The sequence below is a fragment of the Telopea speciosissima genome, chromosome 4, assembly GCF_018873765.1.
Source record: "Telopea speciosissima isolate NSW1024214 ecotype Mountain lineage chromosome 4, Tspe_v1, whole genome shotgun sequence".
Lineage (NCBI taxonomy): Eukaryota > Viridiplantae > Streptophyta > Magnoliopsida > Proteales > Proteaceae > Telopea > Telopea speciosissima.
In genome coordinates, this window is record NC_057919.1 from 15,339,257 (window position 1) to 15,364,441 (window position 25,185).

At 39.0% G+C, this 25,185-nt stretch overlaps 3 protein-coding genes across 4 annotated transcripts; 2 read left to right on the top strand and 1 right to left on the bottom strand.

The window, feature by feature from the left end:
* The first annotated feature begins 2,580 nt into the window (after positions 1-2,580).
* Positions 2,581-7,340, top strand: LOC122658683 (multidrug resistance protein 2-like). The gene is made up of 4 exons (XM_043853738.1): positions 2,581-2,803; positions 4,029-4,652; positions 5,538-5,707; positions 6,556-7,340. The coding sequence occupies exons 1-4, from the start codon at positions 2,718-2,720 to the stop codon at positions 7,152-7,154; spliced, it is 1,479 nt and encodes a 492-aa protein (XP_043709673.1). The 5' UTR covers positions 2,581-2,717; the 3' UTR covers positions 7,155-7,340.
* On the bottom strand, positions 6,086-24,692 carry LOC122658685 (ubiquitin-conjugating enzyme E2 4-like). Of its 2 annotated transcripts, none has more exons than XM_043853742.1 (6): positions 24,571-24,692; positions 24,244-24,323; positions 23,943-24,057; positions 23,801-23,853; positions 23,420-23,616; positions 6,086-6,096 (listed from the first exon to the last, which is right to left on the bottom strand). In XM_043853742.1, exons 1-5 carry the CDS (start codon positions 24,612-24,614, stop codon positions 23,438-23,440), a joined length of 471 nt encoding a protein of 156 aa, XP_043709677.1. In that variant the 5' UTR covers positions 24,615-24,692; the 3' UTR covers positions 6,086-6,096; positions 23,420-23,437. The 2 variants fall into 2 exon arrangements, with proteins under 2 accessions (XP_043709677.1, XP_043709676.1); XM_043853741.1 differs by lacking the exon at positions 6,086-6,096 and adding an exon at positions 22,685-22,902 and having other exon boundaries at positions 23,488-23,616.
* LOC122658684 (dolichyl-diphosphooligosaccharide--protein glycosyltransferase 48 kDa subunit-like) lies at positions 12,374-22,816 on the top strand. The gene is made up of 13 exons (XM_043853740.1): positions 12,374-12,729; positions 12,909-13,045; positions 13,182-13,307; positions 13,938-13,991; positions 14,148-14,261; positions 16,724-16,779; positions 16,870-16,911; positions 19,020-19,095; positions 19,334-19,405; positions 19,543-19,668; positions 19,789-19,893; positions 22,429-22,512; positions 22,604-22,816. Exons 1-13 carry the CDS (start codon positions 12,462-12,464, stop codon positions 22,649-22,651), a joined length of 1,308 nt encoding a protein of 435 aa, XP_043709675.1. The 5' UTR covers positions 12,374-12,461; the 3' UTR covers positions 22,652-22,816.
* Positions 24,693-25,185: the final 493 nt, after the last annotated feature.

Consider the following 25,185-nt stretch of genomic DNA (forward strand, 5'->3'; position numbering starts at 1 on the left):
CAAGGGGGACTTTTCCATGAGGGTGGAGGAGAGAGGTTGGGCACAATGCTAGCATGCTAATTGGTAAGAAAATGATCTAATAGTTTCGAATGGTAATTACCAAGGAAGAAGAACGACAATTGAAAGAGGGGGAAAAAGGTCCCAAGCGTACCTTTAAGAAGGAAAAATAGAAAAGAAATTAAGAAGGAAGTAAGTTAGAAGTGACAATGTCCAAGAAAGATAGATGCAGAGGGTGAAATTATTTTGGTTAGTTGTATAAAACCTGTTGCGGAGAAAAATTATGCTAGTCATATGATGAGGTCACTTGCAAGCAAGAAGATGATGAGAGAGCAACCAAAGAGAATCAGTGCTGGGTCTGGTGGGGACTCTCGATACTTTAAGTAATTTATGTTGGGAATTGAAAGAACTTAGAAACATGAAAATTTATAATACAAGTATGATGTAACCCTAATTTGGAAAAGTGATGAAAGGTCATCTTTGTCCTTGTAAGTAAAGTACTTTTTCGAAGAGACCCAAGTGTATTACTCACTTGAGGTCCCAAAATTGAATTATGTTGCTTTCAGGTTCTAGTCAGGTTCTTTGGCACGTGTTGGTAATCCATCGGTGTCACTTGGTCGTCATCCAATGGTGTTTGTTTTTAGGTATATCAATACCAATCCTTATTTCGTATAATTTAAGATGAGTGATTTGGTAAATGAAACCCAATATTGTGTAATATTTTAATTTTTCTTGTAATATCTCAAGCGTGTCCGTTAATTGTGTTTTTACAATTGTTGGTTGCTGGTTGTTGGGACAAAGGACCAGGCATGACGAGAACGAGCCATCAAGGTCGTGAGTCCAAGATGAGGTCATGCGGCCCGACAAGCACGAACGAGGGTGTCCCCCAAGCTCATAGAAAGAGTTGAATCACGAACATTGTACTGTGGCCAGTACAAGGTCGCCCCCCAGCTCGCATCGCTAGGGCGTAGCCCGCTCGCCTGCAAACGGCAATGGCCTGACCACAACCAGGCATGGGAGGAATGACCTCCATAACTTACGTAAACAACTCCTAGTCTAGCATGGACCAACAAGGTCCGAGACTGTCGCTCACATCATGCCTAATCCAGCGCGTGGGAAGTAACGGATAAACATTATCCCCGCACTTCACTCTACAACGGTCTCACTACACTCCGAGATTCCAGCTTACCTATTCAGGCACGATTCTACTTCTCAACCACCTTAAGTAAGGGAGGTAACACACGTCCAAACTATCTGAATTCCCATTGAATTGACTGCTGCTCAGAGATCTAACTTAAGCATCGGAGTGAGATCATCGGCAACGTCCGGTCTTCTTTGCTGATCCTTGTCTTACAAGCAGAGTTCGTTCCGACAGGATTTCTGACGCAACACTGGTCAAAACTTCAAAACAGTATAGCAAGTGGATTAAAATCCTTTCTAATTTCTTGATCGCCGAGTACAAGCATGGTGCAATTCGGGGTTGAGAGGTCGATACTTAGCAGGTGCAGCATCCAATGGTCCGAGGTTGATTTGAGTAATTTTTTTTTTCTTCCCGAGGTTGTCACTGTTGAATGTCACGCACCTACTAGGTGATGAGCTCGAGCCCCGAACTGCACCATACTTGGCGATCAAGGAATTGGAGTGGATTTTTTTTTTCCCTAGGTGGTGTGTATATTTGGGATCTTTATCGCCCCCTAGTATTGGGGCGTTGCTATGCGCATCATGCGGCCATGTACGTATGGTGGGGCCCACTATGCACACATGGGCATTGCTACGCCGCACAAGCAGACCCTGGGGCGATAATTTTCCGTATATTTGGCCCGACCTAGACCTGCATTAGCGGTAGCGTCGTGCATTGGGATGTATTTTTTATTTTTTTTAATTCCAAGCGTGCCTGTTAATTGCAATTATCCTTAAATCATGCATGTCACACTCCTTGGAACCATAAAAATATCAAGCCACCGCACGGCCAGAATCAAGACTAGATTACCGGATAAGGATCCAGCGTGCCAGTTCAGAGTTGACCATATAAGATTCTACGATTGCGACCGTCCGATCATTCTGACATGGCATCTTATAGTGATCCATGCCAGAGGCTGAGGTGGGAGTGCGACCCGGGTAACGTGGGTCCCTTTATCCTACTCTCGGGTGTATGGGGACTAGGACAAGTGGACAACTGTTCTTTCAGTTTCCCTCCCCTACAAGTTGGGGGAACGGAAAAAGAAAAGCTGCCACGTCGTGCTTCCTTCTAAAGAGACTAAGACAGTAAAAAATCAATGGCGCGCACATCTGAAATTTATTAAAAAAAATAATAATAATATATTGTATAGGAATTGATTAACCTCTCGATGATGGAAGGTTGAAGCTTTCGTTGACTTCAAGTTTGGAACGATTTAATCCAAACCAAAACCAGGAAAATTAGATGCAGACAAAGAGAATCGTCTCCAGAGGAAGAAGGGGAGACACAGAGAGAGCATGGCAATTGATTCCTCTGGTTCTTCATCCTCCACTACTCCGCCTGGTTTTGGGGTTTTTCTTGTTTCGTTTCTTCTGTCGATTATTTACGTTGAGAATTAAATATTCTCTTCTCTCTTTCATCAAATTCCATATGTATCCCTTTGACCTCAGATTCTTTTACGCCTCACATGGGTACCCTAGATCCACCAAAGATGCTTCGTCATCCTACCTGCTTCGACTTTCCACCGTTAGTTTATTAATGCATGGGTGGTAGAATCCTCAGATCTCGCCATTTTCATCACTCCAAATTTCGGCCTTCGAGACGTACTCATCATCGCATGAAGATGAAGTAAGTTGGTTTTAGATTTCTAGTTCATGTTTTCCTCTTATTTAGCTCTGTTTTTGTTTTATATCTTTTCTCCTTTTGTAATTCCTCGTTTATAACTTTGTTTCTCATTCAGAACTATTAGATTTATTTTTAATGTTTGATCGGCATTTCTGATGGCAAAGGATAGAGTTTTCAGGGTTTAATTACAGAGAGGGACGCAGCTTCAGCTCTCTTTTCTGTTTATCTTCATCGTCGATCATTTTTATAGTCATTTTACCATTTTTTTAGATCTTCTTTTTTGTGGCCATGGATTGAGCTTCTTGTCCATTACTCACTGCTCGTCAAGGAATAATGTCAGAAAATCTTTTAGGTCCATAAGTTATGCTCTTCACTTAATTTGAGTGGTCATTCGATACTTCTTGGCATAGAGTGTGTTTGATCGATAGTGGAGTTCCTATAGTTCTTGACCGGTTTTTCTTTAGGTGATAAGCGAATGGAGATCAGTGGCTCGTTGTTAGTTAGTGAGAACAGGGTTCTCAACTGGCTCATGTTACCTTTAGGCTCGGTTTGTTTGTAGAGATTTTACCAGAAAGTTTTCCTCTTTTTTTTTTTTTGTGGTTTTTACTTGAAAACAGATATAGTCTAAAATTCAGATTGAGGGGGGTTTTTTTTTTCTAAAAGATTGTTTTTAACATTTATAAGCGTAAGTCAGCATCGGTGAGTAGTCTCAAATTTAGAAGTGAAATTTTGGTGCTTGTGGGGTTTTGCTTATAAATATCTCTTGCAAGGTTGGTTCATGATGACCAAATTAATAAACGATTGTTTCCTTAAAAATTGTTTTTACCACCTCATTTCATAGCGAACCTTAAAGTGGCTCTATTTCATTATATTTCATCCATATCTCAATTCCCTTCATTTAATATCCCTTTGGTGTCATTGACATAAGAGATGGCAACACTCATTCTAAAGGGTTAGTAACAATGAATAATGAAGAATATTTCGCTGCCTGATAATATAAATTATTGATTTTATTCCGGAGATGATCAGTGAAGACACATGAAGTAAGTTTTATCCATTCTATGATCCTAGATATGTCTGATGAATAACATGCTCATGCCATAAGTAAGAACATGCAGACATATATTCAATTCCCTTTTCAATTTGCTTGGTTGTTTTTGAAGAGACTCGTATTGTGTTTGTGGACTGACTTTCTTCAATTTTCCTCTGCTATGTTTCCATTTTCCAGAACAAGGAAGATCTTTGGGATATCTCTCTCCCTCATTCTCATCAACTTGGCTGCTATTATGGAACGTGCTGATGAGAATCTCCTTCCTTCTGTTTACAAAGAAGTCAGTGAAGCTTTCAGTGCTGGGCCTACAGATCTTGGATATCTTACATTCATACTGAAATTGTTCCAGGCACTGGGATCACCTTTGGCTGGTATATTAGTTCTTTATTATGACCGCCCCACCGTTCTTGCGATAGGCACTGTTTGTTGGGCTTTATCTACTGCTGGAGTAGGTGCTAGCCAGTATTTTGTGCAGGTTGCTTTCTGGAGGGCCATAAATGGTATTGGGCTGGCCATTGTTATACCAGCACTACAGTCTTTCATAGCTGATAGCTATCTGGATGGTGTTCGAGGGAGAGGATTTGGATTGCTAAGCCTTGTTGGTTCTGTGGGTGGAATAGGAGGTGGTGCTGTGGCAACAGTTATGGCTGGTCAGGAATTTTGGGGAATACCTGGATGGCGTTGTGCGTTTATTATGGTGGCATTATTGAGTTCACTGATTGGGCTCCTGGTCTTTCTGTTTGTTGTTGACCCAAAGAGAACACATACTGTTACTCACGAGACTGGGGACATTTCTGAGAGGTACAGTTATTTCCTTGAGTTTGTCAGGTCCAGCAATCCTAAGGTGTTCATGATGGATCACCCTTCTATGGTGTTAATGTAACAAGGACACCAATGTATCAATACCTGAGAGCATACATCTCTGGACTCATTAGTGTATATATTCTGGGATTTTTTTGTCATAACTGTTCATTTAAGTTGCAATATACAACGAATGTTGTTATGGAGCATCTGGTGTGAGGAGTTTGGATCATAGGCCCACTGTTGGGTCTACAGGCACCCAAAACTGGTCATGTCTCATGTTTAGAGGATTGTGACCCATCTCCAAGCGGCCGATCATCCTAATCATTAACCATCTCGTATATTCATTACTTTTTACCGGATTTCTTTCTCATCCAATTAAATGAGTGCATAGGAAAACACAGATATCTTTTCATGGCTTCAAACTGATTTTTCACCTATTGAATCTCTCCATGTGTGACCTAATGGTACTCCCCTATCCTCCAAACATGAGATACAGTGTAACTTTTGGGATCCCAGAATGTCCTGCTGGTTTTGTAGCCCCAGACCAAAGCTATAGCCCATAAGTAATTGCTGGCAGCAAGGTAAACTTAACATAAATGTTGTCTGCATAGAAGCATCATTATGCATCAGATTTATGATTACAACAGGGACTGATTTCTGAAAATGTAATTCCTTTGTTACATGGTTTTAAACAATATGCATATCTACCATGTTGTCTTCATGGGATCATCAATCTGCATATCTACCATGTGATCACAACACTGCCAATTTGCTGATTGTGTTCCATTCTTATGCTTAATGTTAGTTGGTATGTTTTATCTACTATGTTTTACCTATTATGTTATTGTTACATGTTTTTAACTTGGTTACTCATTTTCACAGGAACATATTGATACCAAAGCCCAGTTCCCTGTCGGCTTGGATGGATTCCTGGACAGCTATGAAATCTGTTATAAAAGTTCAAACATTTCAGGTTATTGTCCTGCAGGGTGTCGTTGGTTCTGTACCATGGACTGCCATGGTTTTCTTCACAATGTGGTTTGAATTAATTGGTGAGTGTAGGTGTTGATTCAGAAAAAAAGAAAAAAGAGAGTAAAGTACTCCTTCAATTTTCAATAAGGCTCAAATATATTTAAAATGGCATAATATTCTTCCAGGAGACAGTACCAGGTTCTACGGTTGGAATAAGATTTCACAAGACAAATTGAATCCCAATTATCATAAAAAAGATCTCTTTCCCCACCTCCCCATGTTCAGTTGATATTCAGAAACTGGTTTTGGAAATGACAGTTGTCGAAATGAATACTTAACTCAAATTCTTCTTTCTGTTAAGGAATGCTTCCTTAACTGTGGTCTTCTCAGTAATTTATTCTTGTCTGGTGGAAAGTCAAAAAGAAAAAAAATTATCTAGGCCTTAGAATTTAAGGGGCTAAGATATCCCCTGGGATCTGATAAGGTGGTTGGTAATGATCACCCAATTGGTTAATTTTTGTCACCTTTGCATTTACTTTTGTTTGTAAGCCACATAATCAAGGGCGTACCCAGTGCACGAGGCTCCCGCCACTGCAGGACTGGGGAGGGTCATAATGTATCCAGCCTTACCCTTGTTTCATAGAGAAGCTGTTTCCAGACTCGAACTCGTGACCACTTGGTCACAGTGGAGCAGCATAATAAAACAGATAAATACAGTTTAAGGTTCTTCCCACAAAACAAACATGACATGGTGGCTACCTTTTTTGGGTGAATGACATGGTGGCTACTTGTTTGTAAGCCACGTAAGCAGGTGTTAAATCCATGTCAAAGTTATGTATATTTCCTGCATTAAGTATTTTTTCCATATACGATATTCTCTGTCTAATCTGTTTATATAACATATAACCACATTTGACTTTTTTCACAGGTTTTGATAATAATGAGTCAGCAACCCTCATTAGCCTTTTTGCTATTGGATGTGCTATTGGGAGCCTCCTCGGTGGATTAATAGCAGATCATATGTCTCGCCTCTACCCAAACTCTGGCCGTATCATGTGTGCCCAGTTCAGCGCTTTCATGGGAATCCCATTCTCATGGTTCCTCCTGATGGTGATCCCACAGTCAGTCAGCAGCTGGTACAGCTTTGCCACTACCCTTTTCCTTATGGGTCTCACCATCAGCTGGTGTGCAAATTGTGCAAATAATCCCATGTTTGCTGAGGTTGTCCCTGCAAAGCATAGGACCATGATATATGCATTTGATCGTGCCTTTGAAGGATCGTTCTCTTCATTTGCAGCCCCCATTGTTGGAATGGTTGCAGAGAAGGTTTATGGCTATGACTCTAAATCTGCAAATCTAGTGTCAGGATCAGCCAAGGAGGCCTTTGCTCTCTCGAGGGGACTTCTCTCAATGATGGCAGTTCCCTTTGGTCTGTGCTCCTTATTCTATACCCCATTGTATCGGATATTTGGGCGGGACCGTGATTCTGCTCGACTTGTAAATTCGAAAGAGCAAGAGATGACATGATGATTCAGTTAACTTCTAGCCCTCATCAACTGAGATGGCAACATGAGGATGTGGATTCATACTCTTAATATATTCAGATTGTGAGCCTAGGACTCGAAGCAATGCAAATGCCAGTGCCTTCACAATCTCAGTTGCATCCACAGAAATTTTGCTGTAGATTTCTTGGTATTCAGTGCCAGGTATTCTGTTTTCCATTTCTCATGGCAAAAGTGAGCACTGTAAAAAATTCAAACTCATATTATATTCTGATTGTTTGAAAATTGAAGTGTTTCCTTTGCCATGATTTCTACAAAAATCTTAGAGAAATAACCGAAAAAGATTTGTTTATCATATCTTGTAATTTTGTAAGTTAGTCTTGTTCTAACCTGCAAATTGTCACTCGTTCTTATTAGTGGCTGCATTGTTCATGTTCGAACTACTTCAAATAACTGTCTCCTTTCAACTTGTTACTTATTGCGGCCACTCACATATTTAGGTCTTAGCTAAATATAGGTATGTAATATGGATTAAAACATTTTATAGAAATTGCAAAAAGACTAAACATTATCAAAGAAATTATAGTACTATATTGTGGTTCTTTGAGGGCATTTTTATCTTTTCAAAGTGTTTCAGGGATTTTTTTTCTTCCAAAAACATCCTGAATATTTTTGGACTAAAAGAAAATCCAAACTCCACTTAGGATTGGACTAATAGTGAAAGTGCCTCAAGTTTGGAAAGAAATATACTTTGGGGACAGTTTTCATACATGGCTGTGTAAGCCGTGCATGTGAGGGTGAGAGTTTCAAGGCATTAAATAGGAGTGGTGTTTTATGACTTTTCTAACTCCTTGTGAGAGGGGACATGACCGTGCATGCTTGCACGGCCGTGTATGAAATCTTTGGCCATATACTTTTTATACAAAAACCCAACTTCCCTCATTATAGTTGTTAATTTCATAGTTTGATTTCCATTAATCCATCATTCTCACCCATTGGCACATAATAAAATTTGAGAAGGCAACACCCATTGGTGATATAAATAGATTTTCCACCGGTTTTCAAGTGTCAAACAGAAATCAAAATTTGAGGGTTTATGAATGGAGTGAGGGACATGAAATTTTGAACAACAATCTTATATGCCCATCATTCTGCCCTGTACATCATGGCCGGGCAAACAATAGTCCTATAGAATTTTGGACTGTTGTTTGCCCGGCCATGATGTACGGGGCAGAATGTTGGGCAGTTAAAAAGTGTTATATTGATAAGCTTTGTGTAATAGAAATGAAGATGTTACGTTGGATGTGTGGAAAAACAAGGAAGGATAAAGTACAGAATGAACATATAAGAGCGGATTTCGGAGTTGCCCCAATCAATGACAAGTTCCGAGAGAGTCACTTAAGGTGGTATGGTCACATTCAAAGGAGACCTGGGGAAGCCCCAGTAAGGAGGAGTGGTATGATTCCGATTGAAGGAGCTAAAATAGCTAGGGGGAGACCTAAAATGAAAATAGAGAAATGGTGAGGAAGGACATGCACAGTCTAGGTCTGGTCCCAAGTATGACCTCGGATAGAGCCTATTGGAGGGAAATGATCCATGTCGCAGACCCCATTTAGCTGAGAGTATCCTGAACATGTTGGGCTATGCCTTTTACCTCTTACTAGCTTTCATCCTTCTATTTATTTTCAATCTTCCATTTGTCATTTTCTTTGTTTTTTCTCATATCTTTCCTCATCCCTCCTCTCCAATATTTTCTTTCCCCTTTGTTTTTTTTTTGGAGTATACCTATGTTTTCTCTATTCTGTTTGTTTGGATCCATGTAGCCAACTCCATTAAGTTGGGATAAGGCTGTGTTTGTTGTTGGTGTACTCTTGCTATATTAGTCTATTCTGTGTGTCATTTTATAATTTTTTCTTCTAATTTAATTATTTAAAATATGGAAAAAAGATCCCCCCGATGCCAAAGTGGGGATTCTTCTCACACCCTCTCACATATTGAGCCATGGCATCCACACAAACACTCTCTCTCCATAGACAAAAATGCGAGCCCTTACTGAAATAATCTATTTCTCCACCCTCTCATTGGTAGCATTGTGGGAACTCCCTGCTCTTAAAATATTTTTCCTTTCCCCTTACACCCCCCCTTTTTTTTGTGTTGAACATGCAAACATAAAACTAGGCATTGCGTTTTCTAGGTATGATTTCTTTTCATCAAGGTTTTTAAAATCAGATTACAATGGGGGATTAAATCCTCTCCAATTCCCTAAAATTGCAGTGTGGTGCAATTCGGGGTTGAGAGCTCGACTCGTGGAAGCTAAATCAAACAGTGCCAAGCTCGATTGATCCAGTTTTTTTTTTTTTTTTCCCCTTCTTGCGCTCGATATCATTGGATTTACATCTTTCATGTGTTGAGCTCTCAACCCTGAATTGCACCACAATGCACTTTTAGGGATTTGGAGAGGATTTCTTTTCCTACAATGGGTTGACCTAGTAAATTCGGAATCTACTGGCTGTAATTATGATTAACCCTGATTCTTAGCCGATTGGTCTAACCAATTTCTGGGATGATTTGAATTGGAATCAAATTATGACTAACCCTGATTCTTAGCCAATTAGTGTGACTAGTTTTTGGGATGACTTGAATTGGAATCAAATCATTTATAAACGTATGACTTAAAAGTTAGGTATGTCTGATGAGTGCATATGTCCTCTTACTAAATCGGGTATTCTATCCACTAAGACTGCAGCCTGGTTTCTTATTAAACAGTTAGGTATATCTCTTTTAATGAATTCTTATATAAAAACAGCAAGGTGGTGGAAGTTTTTGGAAACTTCGTATCAATCTAAAGTTCAATATTTTTGTGTGGAGATTGATGCATAATGGCCTGCCTTCCCACCAAAGCTTGCCTTTCAAAATGTAGATGATGTTTTTTTTTTTTTTTTTTTTGTGTGTGTTGTTCTTTGTGCCGCAGTGCAGCTTGCGCCCAGGCACATGGGAGTGGGGGCACAATGACCACCCTGCCCCCTGCACAAGCTGCCTATGTGCTTGGGCGCAGGCTGCGCTGTGACACAAAGAACATTCTCCCTTTTTTTTTATTTTTTTGTACAAAAAAAACTGACTTTGATCTGTTAACTCACCTGCCCCCAAAGTTTGATGAAACTATATGACCATGGGAATGTTTTCACTTGTCAAGAAATGTGGTGTCTTTGTAAATTGTAATTAAGAAACAGCTGGGGACCCTTCTTAACCTAGTCCATTATCTTTCTAGACAAGCTAAGATAGAGAAGAGGAAGCTAACAATCTTTATTGAATGTTATGGAGTTTTCTTTACTTCCTAAATTACATGGAAGGTTCCGTTTGGTTGCAAGGGGAATTAAAGGGGAAGGGAAGGAAAGTGAAATTTTCATATTTAAAAAAGAAGGTTATGTAATCATTACCCCATGTGATTGTATAACTAACTTCAAATCATTTCATATTTAATTATTAAAGTTCACTTTACTATTCATCCAATTCCCTTTACTAAACATGGTAGGAAATTTAAGTACTTTATAAAATCACATTGGGAAATGATTACAAAAATTTCTTTTTTTAGTTTGAAAATTTTAACTTCTCTTCCTTTTAGTTCCCCTTGCAACCAAACGGAGCTTAAGGGAAAAATAAAATTGCTAGGTATTTTTGGAAAAAAAGAACATTGCTTGATCGCATTCCATTGTGCCCACACACAAGGGGGTGAAATAACTGTCGCGCCCCTCCTGTTGGATGCCTATGTGGTGCAAGGGCCACGCAATTGGACAACAAATCCTTCCCCTTTATTTTTATGGAAAAAAAAAAGTTGTGTGGCAACATCCTAGGCCCTTGCGTCATCTCACATGGGGCAGTGAAATGACTACCCCTGCCCTCCCTTTCGATGCCCATGCACACGATACCATTGGCTCTAAGGGTGTCAATTGGGACGGTTCCCAGTATTTGGGATGAGTCCACACCGGTATCGGTACCAAAGGTGTCAATCCCAGTACCGTTTTATTTAATAAATGCAACCAAACCTAAGTCCCACTCCCGATTATTAACGGGACGGGACGGTACTGGTTCCTAAACGGTTCTAGGCCCAGTAAAAAAGAGAGAAGAACTTTAACGGTTTCGAGATGGTTCCATTATTAGAAAGCAACTTAGAGTACGAACCCAAGATGAATTTCATGGTTTTACTTCTTCAAACTCGTTAGATCACATGTAAATTTTTCAAAACGACGTCTAAGAATTAATGAGGACGAAATAAACATCCTCATATATGGTTTTAGTACCATCACAAAACAAATTTAGAAAAATGGAACTAAAGGTCCATTGGCTAAAATCTCCATAAGAGAAAATATAGTTAAATACATTAAACTAATGCCATATACCTTCAATACAATAACATGAAATATACCCTTTGAAAGGGTATCAATAGTTTCGGTACCTAATCGTTATTTCGGTACTGTTACCATTGGGAATCCTGTCCCAGAACCATCCCGTCCCATTTATTATTTGGAACCAAAATTAGATCCAAATACCATCCCGTTTATTAATGAGATGGTCCGGTACTGGGTTTTAGCCGGATGGTTCTGGGACGGTTCCCAGTTCTGGTCCCAAATTGACACCCTTAATTGGCCCCATGTTGACATAGTGGCCATGCAACTGAACAACAAATCCCTTCCCTATTTTTATATAAAAAAGGGAATATATTCTCTATCCAAGAGTGTGTCCCTACACCCAGACACAGAGGCGTGTGTAAAACCCACTATGCCTTTCCTTGTCGATGCCTGTACATTCTCGCGGGGCACTGGCATAGGGGCCACGCTCCCGAACAGTCATTTTCCCATTTAAAAGAAGAAATAAAAAAAAGAGAAGAAGTTTTCTATCCGAGAGTGTAGCCTACGCTAGCACTCCCATGTGCCTATCTCTCCCTTCCTCAAAATAAAGGGGGCAGAGGTGTCTTTTCAAATAGAGAGGAGAGAGATAAACTAATGGGAGTGTTGCTGGCATAGACCACACTCCCGGACAGAGAACTTTCTCCCTAAAAAAAATTACAGTTTAACTCATTCGAAAATTAGACATTGTGTTTTTCACTTTTTCCATAATGGCTTTTTTCTTTTCTTAATCGATTATATAGCCAAACTAATACTTATTTAGTTATTTCATCAAAGGAACTGGAAGTGGAACCCGAAATCTCCGAAATTTAAAATCACGATTCATTGAAGTCAATTGGATTAGGCGCAGAATTTTTCCAAGTCTTGTGATCCGTTTAACTGAGCGAGGCTAGGAGCTGAACCTCTCGAGCTCCAAAACCCTAGAAACGATGGCGAAGTTCTTGTTCTTCATAACTTTTGTTTCATTGCTCCCATTATTTGGCAGCTCTTTCTCTTCTGAAAACCCCACGGATCGACGTATTCTCGTACTTTTGGATGACTTCGCAATCAAATCATCGCATTCGATTTTCTTCAAGACTCTGCAAACTCGAGGATTTGAACTTGATTTCAAGCTTGCAGACGATCCCAAGCTTACCTTACAGCGATACGGACAGTACTTATATGATGGATTAATTATATTTTCTCCGACGATCGAGCGTGAGTTTTACACATTACAGTTATCTCACCATTAATAAAAGTTATTAGTTTTACATTTTTCTTGGCTTACTCCAAAAATTACAGTCTATTCGACGCGAGTACGGAGTAATTCAATGGGGCGACAGGTATGATTTTTCTAATCTGGGTTGTTTTATGAAATCTCCATCGAACAACTTCAGGTTTCGGGGGATCTTTGGATTTGGCTGCTGTACTGGATTTCGTTGATTCGGGCCATGACTTGATCGTTGCTGCCGATGCTTCTGCCTCCGATTTGATTCGGGATATTGCCACTGAATGTGGAGTTGAGTTTGACGAGGTTAGTGTGGGTTTTGATCCTGTCTCCGAACATGGGACCTCCGTCTACCAATCACTTCTCTTAATACCATTTTAGTAGTTGCTTTTCATCTTCAATCGTCTGTTTCACCATTGTTTTCTTATCTCTCCCGGTACAGGATCCTACAGCTGTGGTTATTGACCACACCAGCTATGCAGTCTCAGAAACTGAAGGAGATCATACTTTGATTGCCGGTGATGATTTCATTCAATCTGATGTTATTCTGGGCAGAAAAATTATAGAGGCAAGTTGATATAAATTCTTAGATGAAGACATTAAGACTGACTTGAAGAAGGTTTTTACTAATCTTGAGGGTTTTGCTTTCTGTTTATAATTATGCATGCTGGAAGCTTTTGCATGCATTGCAGCACAGAGACTACACTGAGTGTACGTTTTTGCAGCTTCAGTTCTATTGAAATTTTTTCTGTAAATGGAAAGGAACTGTGACAGATGTGCACTCCTGCGAAGAAAATATAGGCTGATTGTAAATCAGCTCCACAGGCTAGTTGTAAATCAGGGTGATTATAATTTGTTCATTATTTAATTTGGTAAAGCATTGAAATTAGTTTTACCGCAAATGCATTTTCTCTTCTTTCTGCTTTTCTGGAACCTTATCTAACATTGTTACCAGATTAAATACATCCATTGGACCACATGTCTGGTGATAAAAAAAATGCACTTTCACATTTGCAAAAGCTGCAAAAATCAGGCGTAAATTTGTTTGAACTACTAGTAATCAAATGCTATTAGCAAGCAACCTTTTCCTCCTACAAACTTGGGATAATTTAATTTATTCTTTTTTTTATCTTCACAGCCATTATAATCAATTATCGTTGTTTTCTTTCCTGATTGGTTCTTGAATAATATGTTGCAGACCCCTGTCCTTTTTCAAGGAGTTGGCCATACATTAAATCCTGCCAATAACCTGGTAAATACTGTAGTGACTTTGTGATTGAAATGTTTCTTAGTTTATGAAGTGTGTTGTGAGTCTGGTGTGCCTACTAATGCTTATGCATTTTAGGCCTATTACTTCTCATTGCCTGCATGAAATATGTCCCTGTCATGATCCCTTCCATATTTGTAGGTATTAAAAGTTCTATCAGCTTCACCATCAGCGTATTCTGCTAATCCAAAGAGCAAGTTGTCAACTCCTCCATCACTTACAGGATCTACAATCTCTTTAGTTTCAGTTGTGCAGGTAATTTAACTGTTGCCGTATATCTATTGGTATGCACTTATGCATGTTTCAGTATGTATCCCAAATCACTAGTCGTACAAAGAAAGAAAGATGGCAAAAGTTGGGAAGGAGAACCAAAACTATATAAGTTATTTCATTCCCATGGCTTCCACTATTAATTGGAGAATCTTCTAATCTTTGACCAAACTTGGGAAATTGAAGAATATGGTGTCCGCAAATATCCAAATCTCAAAATTTATCATGTCTTGAGGCTGCCCAAAAATTAGTTTTACATGCACGCTATCCAAACCCTCATTTTAGCTATAAGCTCATGCCATGTATATTGGTTACTTTTTCTGCTTCAATATTCTTTGTTGGTGTTGTCCTGATGCAATAAAATTTCCTTTCAATTTGACTAGTATGCATTAGCCACCCCACACCTAAGAGTAAGAGCCGCATCTCCATTTCATCCATGTTACTTTGATTCCATGGGTTTTATTCTTTTATGTCACCATCCCTATGAGTGACTTAATTGAAACAGAAAAGTGTCTGTGTTGAGGTATCTCTTGGTGATCAATATTAATTGTTCCCTGTTTTCTTCGTCTCTGCTGTATTTTTAAAACTGTACCTCATTATTTTCCCTAGGGAAGCATATTTATGATGTTTCAAATCTAAAAGCTTTCCACACTTAGCTGTTCATTTGTACCCCAGCAACCCAAATGCCTTCAATCAATAACGCGTATTTGAATAACGTTGCCAGAAACAAAACAATGGTCTACCAGTTGTTCTTGACTAGTTACTGTTCCCAAAAATTGTCCTTAATCTTGGTGGTGACTTACTGTATCTGCATTTGATTTCTTTCTTTCCCAAAATCCACAGTATTACTCCTTTGGAAAAGTTATTCGTTCTCCTCTGAGCTCTACTTCAGCTATCAAAGTTATAGCTTTGATCATTTAGCTCCATGCCATGAAACCAGACTATTTTAGCTACTATGCAGGTTTCATGTCTTAATTATTTTCAACTGTTCCTCTAGTGAATCTTTATTGTATGTGCCAAGGATTTGGTGGCTTTATTGTGTACTTTGTTCCAAGTCTTTTTTTTGGACTCCGGGCATTATTTGCCAATGTTCTCATTAATGCTTGCAAATTTTTTCCCATTTCCACCCCCAAATTTTCTTCTAATTGTGCACTTTATAGGCTCTTGTGATAGTTTTAATGTGCTTGCTGGTTAGCTGAGAGTGATGTTATGAATTCTGGTAGTTGGAGAATTTGTACAACAAAGGTTTTGTATTATCTTTTGCAAAGGAGTTTTCTCAGATAAATAAATGAAGGGAGAAGCTATTTAATTCTTATGTATTAAGTAGATAGGTTGCATAAATTTCTGCTAGCTGTTGTATTATAGACTGTTTGAGGGAGGAGGAATGCCTGTCTGTTCCGAGACTGTTTTATCCCCATTGGTATGTCAGTGACAACTTAACTTTGAAGTATCCAGAAGATGTCCAAAAGACTGGTGTTTAAGAAATAAATTAATACATATTAATACATGTAGATCCCAGTGGTTGGTTGTTGATGCTTCAACCAGCTTGTGTCAACATGTCTTCTGACCGATTGAATGGATCATTGACAAGTCAACGGTTTGAAGGGGAAACCCCCCCCCCCACACAAAAAAAAGAAGAAAGATTACAGGTGACCAATCACTTAGTGACCAGATGATGGGTCAACTGGCTCAACCAGTCAGCTGGGCCAGGCTTCAGGATACTGGTTATGGGTGATTTTCAGAGGAATAATGATGGGGCTCATTATAAAAATCTTAAGAGTCTTTTTAGCTTCATTTTGGGTCGTTATTTCTTTTTGTCCCCTCCACCTGGACATCTTCCTTGATCAACTATGACAGATGCCCATAGAAGAGTCTGGGTCCTATGGTGGTGCGGCTTTTTCAGGACTAGCTCACCTGTGGTTGTTCTGGTTTTTTGGGACCTGTTGGGGGCGTAGACTTGCCAATGGTTGGTGTCATAGGGGAATGAGTGGTCTTTGAGGTTCTCAGACAGTGTGAACTCAGCCTACATTATTCCCAATCGCCTTACCAAATTCAGAATGGTAGACAATTTGTGTGATTGAATCATGCAGGAGCTGCCTGCATACTGAAAATTTACCCTTTATTTTTGGTTTGACCACCTACCACTTGGTCATGATGCTGCCCTTGTGCATTATATTATTCTTATATAATGAATAAATCTTATTGTCTATGAAGAGGAAGTCTTCTGTATGGTGGTTGTGGGTAGTGGGGATTTAACATGTACATGATGATACCATTGTGAGCTTTCACCTTGAATGGCACTTACTAGAGATACCTTGTGTGTGTGTGTTGGGGGGGGGGGGGGGAAGGGTGACAATTATTTATGTACCTTCATTGTTAATTAATATGGCTTTGTCTATCATTATTTGCCAAACATTAATTGATTTGATATCTCTGTATCATTGTAGGCAAGAAATAATGCCCGTGTATTGATCTCTGGGTCCTTATCCCTCTTCAGCAATCGGTATGTAGTACCTTCTGGTTGTTCTGGGTTTGCTTTTAAAGTATACTAAATTACTAATTTCTTCTGATAATGCATACTTTTGTGATTTAGATTTCTTAGATCAGGTGTTCAGAAGGCTGGAAGTTCAATCAAGTGAGTGAGTTGATTTATTTATTTATTTTTTTTATGGTCTTTATCTTGTTTATTGGTCTACGGGACCTCTGTAATATTACTTTTGCTTTGGACTTTTCATCTTTGAAAAATATTAATGTCTAGAGCAATGTATAGTTGTATACTGTGGTGGTCTGCTAAATCAGTATTCCACAATCGGATGCCATTATATGCTACTATAGTTAGTTTCTTATGACTTAGACATGGACATGGACAAGTACTGGTGTTTTATATGATTATTAGATATTGCATTGCCCGTCTTGACAAAACATATCTGATTATTGTTGCAGTAGCACAAAAATTAAGTGTAGTTTTATAATATGAGAAAAAATAAATAAATAAATATATGTATTATAAATTGTCCAAGTATAAATTTCCATTATCCTAGCTACCTAGGGCATTGTGTTAACTTGCCATTTATCTTACTTCTAAACAATGATTATTATTTGGTTGGATTATTCATTTGAGTGATATGCTGGTTTAGGCAATGTTGCCTCATAATTATTACGTGTTTGGTAGCCAGTTTTGGCCCTTTGTTGGATTATTCATTAGCCTATTTCCCACCATTATGTTATATATAGACCCACATATGCCCTGTTTGTGTCTAATTAGGTATCCTGGTTTAGGCAGTTTTTGATGGGATCTGAGAAGCCATACTCCTTTGATGCTACACCCCCCCCCCCTCCACCCCAAAAAAAACAAGAGAAAAAATCATTGACTGATCTTTTGATGGACTGTGGTGTATGTTTTGGTCCATGTGTTAGTGGATATACCCCAAGGAGTGGAAATTTATTCTGAAAATATTGTTAGACTTTATTGGTCCCCCCCCCCCCCCCCCCCAAAAAAAAAAAAAAAAGAGAGGATAAAAGGCAAGAGAAACCGCAGGAGATGTGCGTGGATATTTTAGCAAATAAAACTTGTATGTGGGTGCCAATGCGTCAGATGAGGAGCTGGAAATGGTTATTCAATACTATCTTTTTAGCCTGGCAATTTCAATTGACTGAGGGTCATAATGAGGAGTGCCTCAAACCCAGCTTCAAAATATTCAGCCATCACATGGGAAATTTACTTTTAGTCAAAGAAATAACTCAGAAATTTGAATGAGGATATGGTCCTTTACCATTAAAGTAAAAATTCGTGATGGTTAGGAAGATGATTTATGTGAAAGCAACGAGCTCTTTCCGTATAAAGGTCCTGATGGTAGAAGGATGATTGAAAATACAAGATGAAAATTGACAATCTTGGTTTGGAAGTTGGATTTAGGTTCTTCCGCTTTTGTTGTGACCTTGTGGGAATTACCTGTGGAGCTTCTTGCTCTTCCGAGTTGACATCACTAGCAAAGGTGTTCATGCCTTGGTTGTTAAAGTTGCTCCCTGCCACTTCGAATAAAAAAATGGACAAGTCTACTAAGGAAGGTCAAGAGTATCCGGAGAGCATGAGTATGGATGGGGAGGAAGACCACAGGTGTTCATGCATATTCTGGGTCTAGTGCCAAGTATGACCTCAGATAGAGCCTATTGGAGTGCAAGGATCCATGTTGTCGACCCCATTTAGCTGAGATTTTCCTGAAGCAGTAACACCACTTGGTGGTGATTCCAGTCAAACCTTATTGTGGTGATTCAGTAGGTTGGGTATCGTGGTGTCCCCTATATGCGATCTTGTTGTGATTGATCCTTGCTGGCTTTACTGGTTCAATATCAATTCTGCAATATCAATTCTGCTTTACTTATATTCTTTGAACTCTCTGTCTTGTATCTTAGCTGTTCTTTTTGCAATGAAATCTTTGTTACTTATCACAAAAAAAAAGTTGAACAGACTGAAGTGGGATTATTCAACAATAACTTAATTTAATAACCACTCGTTTTGGAATTTATTGCGATATTTTATGACATATTTTATATTAATCTTAACAACACTTTACATAGAATCTAGGTTTTGGTTTTCTGGATAAATTAGTTTATAACTGCAGGACAGTGAGACAAGTTTTGAGTATCCAATCAGAATTTGTGCACCTGCCATCTTAGATGTTTGTGAAACAAATATCCTGTTAATGGCTGGACACTCATGGAAAATCTACTTTGTGATAACAGATTTGAGAAATCTGGGAATGAGCTGTTTGTTACTGAACTCAGTAAATGGATCTTCCATGAAAGGGGTCATCTCAAGGTGAGTCATTTCAGTAAATTCTCTTGTTCTTGCTCTCCACTTTAATCAAACCGATCTATCAAATTCACTGGATGGTAGTGAATATATTGTAGATAAATAAGAAAGACCACCTTTTTTTTATTTCTAATTTCCAACACTTGAAAAAATTGGTTACTATGGTTAAATATTTATTTGCAAGAATATATTTTGCATCATCATCTTGCAGTGCATCTCAGTAAGTCGCCTTTCTATTTTGTAGGCAGTGAATGTTAGGCACCACAAAGTTGGGGAATCAGATGAACCAGCAATCTACAGGATCAATGATGACCTGGTAATTGGCTACCACCCTTTTCCATGCCATGCCATGCCATACCAAGCATCATTGGTTGAAAATAAAACAACCCCACCCCACAAATAGGGTAAAAGCTTTTGGTTGCCTCTTACATGCTTCTTTATTTCTGGTTGAAGGAGTACTCTGTGGAGGTCTATGAGTGGTCTGGATCCAGCTGGGAACCATATACGGCCGATGATGTCCAAGTGCAATTCTACATGATGAGCCCCTATGTGTTGAAAACTTTATCAACTGATGGGAAGGTACTCATTTTGATCTCCAAGTTGCAGTTACGTGTGAGCTTGCGCTTTCAATGAAAATTCAAAACTAAGCTTGCGCTTTCAATGAAAACTAGCTCTACATGTGGACCTGTTTTGTTGCAGGGTCGCTATTTTACTACATTCAAGGTACCAGATGTTTATGGAGTTTTCCAATTCAAGGTTGAATACCAGAGGCTTGGATATACAAGCTTGTCTCTTTCGAAGCAGGTATGGATATACTTTTTAGGGCAAATTTCACGGACACCCCCTATAACTATTCGAAAAGGCAAGTACACCCTAAATTTTGTCAAAATGGCACAGACTACCCATATTTTATATTTTTATTTCAACTTAGTCCACTCCGTTAGGTCTGTGCAGTTAAGTGGCTGTTAACTCTTTTATAATGGCGAAATTACCCTTACCATAGGGTGAACTTCCTAGTATACCCTTAAGGGTAAAACCCTAAATCTCATTCTCTTTGTTCATCGTTTTCACCGGGTGGCGTAAGAAACAAGAGTAGCGTCGTCGTCCCAAGTCCAAAACCATGGCCGATAACCTGGTGGAGGTGGAGGGGGTACGCCCCTTGGGGTGGATACCCATACCTTGCCACCGGTTGAGGATATCCCGTTGGCGGTAGATACGCTCCTTGCAGCGGTGGTGGGTAAGGTGGATAACCAGTGGCCCCTTAAAAATTTAAAAAAAAAATGCGGTAACGAACAGATGGAAATGCAGAAAAGGGATGTCGAACAATTGGATTAACCTTGATCTGTATCTACAATATTCAAATTGAAGCACATGCTGCCAGCCACATGTAGATTCCCTAATCATTTTAGAAGAAGAGCTTTATGGGGTTGGGTCAGACTAGGAATCCCAATTCAGATCTATCCCTGCATTTACGGCTGACTGGACAGAATTGCAATAGAACAGGAAGAAGAAAGAAGGAAATAAGAGAAATAGGAAACCCAGAAGGAATATGAAACAATAACCCAATTCAAAGTACTCAAAACTGCATCACCACATCAAGATTATTGAAAATCAAAATTTATATAGTAGACAATTACTTTATAATTACTCATGAAAAATCAAAACCCATATGAAACAGTACCAGAGAGATTTTAAACAAAAGACCCAGAATTTTTCCTCGCCGGACTGAGTAGTTCAGAGGAACAATAAGTTTGGTATTCGGAACTCAGTTTAAAAGATGCATAATTGAGCCAACCAATCAATACCACAAGCAAACCCCAGGAAACCCCCTCCCCCCCCCCCCCCCGCCCCATTAAAGATATAAAACAGGTGGGAACTCAAGAAGAAGAAACCTCAAATGGCGAAATACCTGCTAGTGAAGAGCATTCCAACAAAAAAGCTGTCGACACAAAACAATAAGGTCCATCTCCTAGACACTACGCTCTTAGAAGGCGTCTCTGCTAACTAGTTCTTGAAAGACATTTTGTTCGTCCTTTCTGTCACTCAACTCACAGACTTTCCAAAGAAAAACCCATCTTTTACAATTTAAAAAAGGGCTCAAAATCTGTCTCAAATTCGAATAACCATGTCCTAAGAATTCAGAACAAAGATCAGAATCACATGAAGCTCTGGAAATGAAAATCTGAAGCTGAAGGAGGGGAATTGAAATCAGAACAGAGACAGAATAACAGAGATACAGAGAGAGAAAGGATAGATTCTACTTCACTTCTTTACTCTGGTACATGAGCTCTCTGGTGAATAAGAGGAGGAAAGAGCCCATTGCGAGCATGTGTGATGAGCGGTCGAGAATGCTTCAGGAGCAATTCAATGTGCACAAGCTCGTTGATTTGCTATGGCGGTTGAGAAGAGGGGAAGAAATGAAATGAGAGTTTATTGTGACTGGAATTTATTCTCTCCGGTCGTAGAGAGCGTCGCCGGCGGTGCTACTGCTCACTGTGTTGTACTTTCCTGTTTATGGGCTTCTGTGTGAAATCAGTGGCGGTCGGAGAGACAGTGGTGGTGATGAGGAAGTTCGATTTGGGAAGATGATGGAATCTTAGTAATTTTTATTTAAATTATTAAGAGGGTAAAATTGTTATTTTATCTTTAGGGGTAACTTTGTTTAACGTCAAGGGGAAGGTTGCCATTTTGACAAAATTTAGGGTGTACTTGCCATTTCGAATAGTTACAGGGGGTGTCCGTGAAATTTGCCCTACTTTTTATGTAATATGTTTTTGTATGTTCTGTATATATAATCCTATGCTGCTAACCTAACAACTTGAGCCCTAGATTGCTCCTAGTGTGCTCTTGTGATAACGCCAGATGCCACTGCTGCTCATTTTCAAACTGTTTTTCCCTATTAATAGAAATCCAAATTGTGGTCTCTGTCCCCCCGTGTTTGTTTCTGTGTTTGTCTTTTCTACTGGAAAGCACACCTGCCAGTATTCTTTGAGGAAAAACCAGAGAGAAACTTTTGCCTCTTTGTTATTTAATGAGTCTCCATCTACTTTTATTGAGTCGCTATCCATATATATATATAACTCATGTGACGTTGGCAAGAATCCTGGCTTGGCCAGTACCATGTCATTTTAATTGAAATAATTTATAACACATTAGTCAAAAAAAAAAATTCTTGCTTGTACTTCAAACATTTGGAATTCTTGCATTGCAGAGACGTTGGCAAGAATCCTGGCTTGGCCAGTACCATGTCATTTTAATTTAGAAATAATTTATAACACATTAGTCAAAAAAAAAAATTTCTTGCTTGTACTTCAAACATTTGGAATTCTTGCATTGCAGATTCCAGTACGACCCTTCAAACACAACGAGTATGAAAGATTTATAACGACAGCTTTTCCTTATTATGGAGCTTCATTTTCAACAGTAAGATCCCTTTCCATCCTCTATGAGATGATCAGCTTCTCAAGTTTTCTTAAATAGCATTTCCTCTGACATTACTTGGGTTTGGTTGTAGATGGCAGGCTTCTTCATCTTCACCATGGTCTACCTGTACAACAAATAGCTCTAAGGCCATTTACATTCAAGTGAACTTTCTGTTGATAATGCAGAAAATCTTAAATTACAAAGAAGTTTTGACTAAGCAGGGTAATCATACAATTGTTCACAAATTTTATTTACAAAGTAGTTAATAGTCTAATCAAATGCCTTCAACATCCATTTCATCGTCGCTGCTCATGTCTACATCTTCATCATCACTTGCTTCTTCTTGCTGACTTTGGATGTCATCTGCCTTGGCATACCGCTCACAGTGCTCTGTTATATACACAAGTGAGAAATAGTACATCAGAGTACTGACCCAAAGAACGATTGTCTCATGCATGCAAAATTGACTTCATTAATTTTGATTAACATTGATGTGCCTAGCAGCTAGAAGTAGGAAGATGAAAAGGTTATTTTATGAACAACATTGTAGACTTTCTATTCTCTTAGTTTAATGCATTTTCTCTTTCCACCAAAAAAATAAAAAAAAAAGTGCCTAGCGGCTGTATAAGTACCAAAATCTACTGGCAACATATATAGGTTGTGCAGTTGTGGTTGATGAAACCAAACCTTAATACTATTAGTAGTTGTGCAACAGGTACTGAACCAAACCTTATTGGATTAATTTGTGACTGAATGGCAGTTTGAAGAAACATCACATAGGCTAAAGTCCTACGAAAATAATGGTGATGGGTAGAGCATTGGTCTTTGGAACTTCCAATTTCTCGGATGGCTCAGGGCACAGTAGATTGGATGGTAAGGTGCATGCAGCTCAGAAATCCGTATACACAATCTTTCTCATGAGGGACTACAAGGGCTTATAGAATGGAGATAGTGTTTGGGCAAGTCGAATTGTACCTTTTACTTTTCGCTCGTAACCTTCGCGGTCTCTCATCATCATGGCTGCTGCTTCACCATTCAAAGGGTCAGATGGATTCGGATAGAGCAATAGCTGAGGAAGAAACACCTCGAAAATGTTTACGAGATCTGTTTGGAAAGCAAAGGTAGACATGGTGGAGTTAGAGCAGACATAGTCCAATAACTAACACAAGCAAATGATTTATACTCCCTATCCAAATTAGGCAATGAAAATTTTTTCCACGAGGCTGGGTTTTGATCTGTAGCCTCTATTAAGAGTAGTTTCTTTGGGGAGGAGGAGGAGAGTGGTTACCGAACATAGGGCTCCATGTTTGGTTGATAACGTCAAGACAGACTGAACCGGACCTGTTTGACAAAGAAAACATTAAGAAAGCTAAATTATTATTATGTCTCAAGAGGTGAGTGAGTGAGGGGTTCAGTGGCCATTCACATACCTCTCGTCAATGTTGGGGTGGTAGATGCTGTTGACGAAGCCAATGGAAGGAGACTTGTAAGGGTAAGCATCAGGAAGCTCAACTCTCACTCTCCAAACTCCTCCGCTGTACAAACCTGTTTCATTTCACGTTTCACTGTCATTAATAGTTTTAGTTTTAGTTTTTGTAGAAATTCCGATTCCAAGAAAACCAAAAGGAAGCCAAGCCAAGCCAAGAAGAACAAATATAAATGATGGGTAAAAAGTAAAACAAAACAGGGAAAGGCTGGGGTCCGTTTAATTGTTGGAAAAAAGGGACTTACTATTGGCGGGACCCTTGAACTCAACAAAGAAATGGCTCACTGAGTCTTGAATCGTCTCTACCTTATAATCTGTCATCATCCTGCCAACAACCCATAATCATATCTACAGTACAAGTGTACACATATAGAAAGCCATCAATCATCAACCAAAGAAAGACACAATATTGAATGGATCCATCACTAACCCAAACCAGAAATCAATTTAAGAGGGAATTTTATCTCCTATCTGAGACTGGAACAGAACTTTCTACTTGTACATAGCCTAGAAACTTAGAAAGTATATAGATATGTAGAAAGGGATGAAAGGGTGAGAAGAAACAAATTTACAGTTTCATGACGTCCATATCTCTTCTCTTGCTTGGAGAAGACATCTCTTTCTCTTCCCCTCGATCTTCTCTCTTCAAATTAGCTTCGAAGAGTTAAAGACCTTTCGATCTCTAATTCTCTAGCCTGCAACAACTTGAACAAAATAATAGTAACTCGATCAAAAGAGAGAAGGGAAAAAGGCCGAAAGAAGTTCTGAAACAAACAACCGTGACTATGCGGTCAGGGATCTTGAGACTTTACGGGATAGAATGAAACTTTAAAATTCAGGAATTTTTTTTGATAAACTAATGTGAGGTTTAAATTCTCAAAATCGAGAATGAAGAAGAACAGAGCTTTATTAGAGTCTTGGTAATCATCATCTGGAAGAAGTTATCGTTTTGAAATAGAGATCCTAGTAGTGAAATCTAAAATTAAAGGACCAAGCTCAGAGAGGAGGAGAACCCAAAGACTTACCTCAAAAAAAAAAAAATTTCAGACTAAGACGTCGATCGGGAGAACAGGAATTGATGCCCAGAGAAACACCAAGTGGTGGAAAGATTCTAAGCTTTTGATAGAGATTTTGTAAAAGAGAAGGTTGAACGAATGGTTTCTAACAAAAATTGAAGGCAGGCAAAG

Bases quoted from the DNA above. Each gene is read 5' to 3' on its own strand.
- LOC122658683 (XM_043853738.1), top strand. From the start codon at position 2,718: ATGGGTGGTAGAATCCTCAGATCTCGCCATTTTCATCACTCCAAATTT. The intron at 2,804-4,028 runs GTAAGTTGGTTT...TCCATTTTCCAG, and splicing joins CATCATCGCATGAAGATGAA to AACAAGGAAGATCTTTGGGA. The intron at 5,708-6,555 runs GTGAGTGTAGGT...CTTTTTTCACAG, and splicing joins AATGTGGTTTGAATTAATTG to GTTTTGATAATAATGAGTCA.
- LOC122658684 (XM_043853740.1), top strand. From the start codon at position 12,462: ATGGCGAAGTTCTTGTTCTTCATAACTTTTGTTTCATTGCTCCCATTA. The intron at 13,046-13,181 runs GTTAGTGTGGGT...CTCCCGGTACAG, and splicing joins GTGGAGTTGAGTTTGACGAG to GATCCTACAGCTGTGGTTAT. The intron at 22,513-22,603 runs GTAAGATCCCTT...GTTTGGTTGTAG, and splicing joins ATGGAGCTTCATTTTCAACA to ATGGCAGGCTTCTTCATCTT.
- LOC122658685 (XM_043853741.1), bottom strand. From the start codon at position 24,614: ATGTCTTCTCCAAGCAAGAGAAGAGATATGGACGTCATGAAACT. The intron at 24,058-24,243 runs GTAAGTCCCTTT...GAAATGAAACAG, and splicing joins GTTCAAGGGTCCCGCCAATA to GTTTGTACAGCGGAGGAGTT. The intron at 23,617-23,800 runs GTAACCACTCTC...CTTTCCAAACAG, and splicing joins AACATGGAGCCCTATGTTCG to ATCTCGTAAACATTTTCGAG.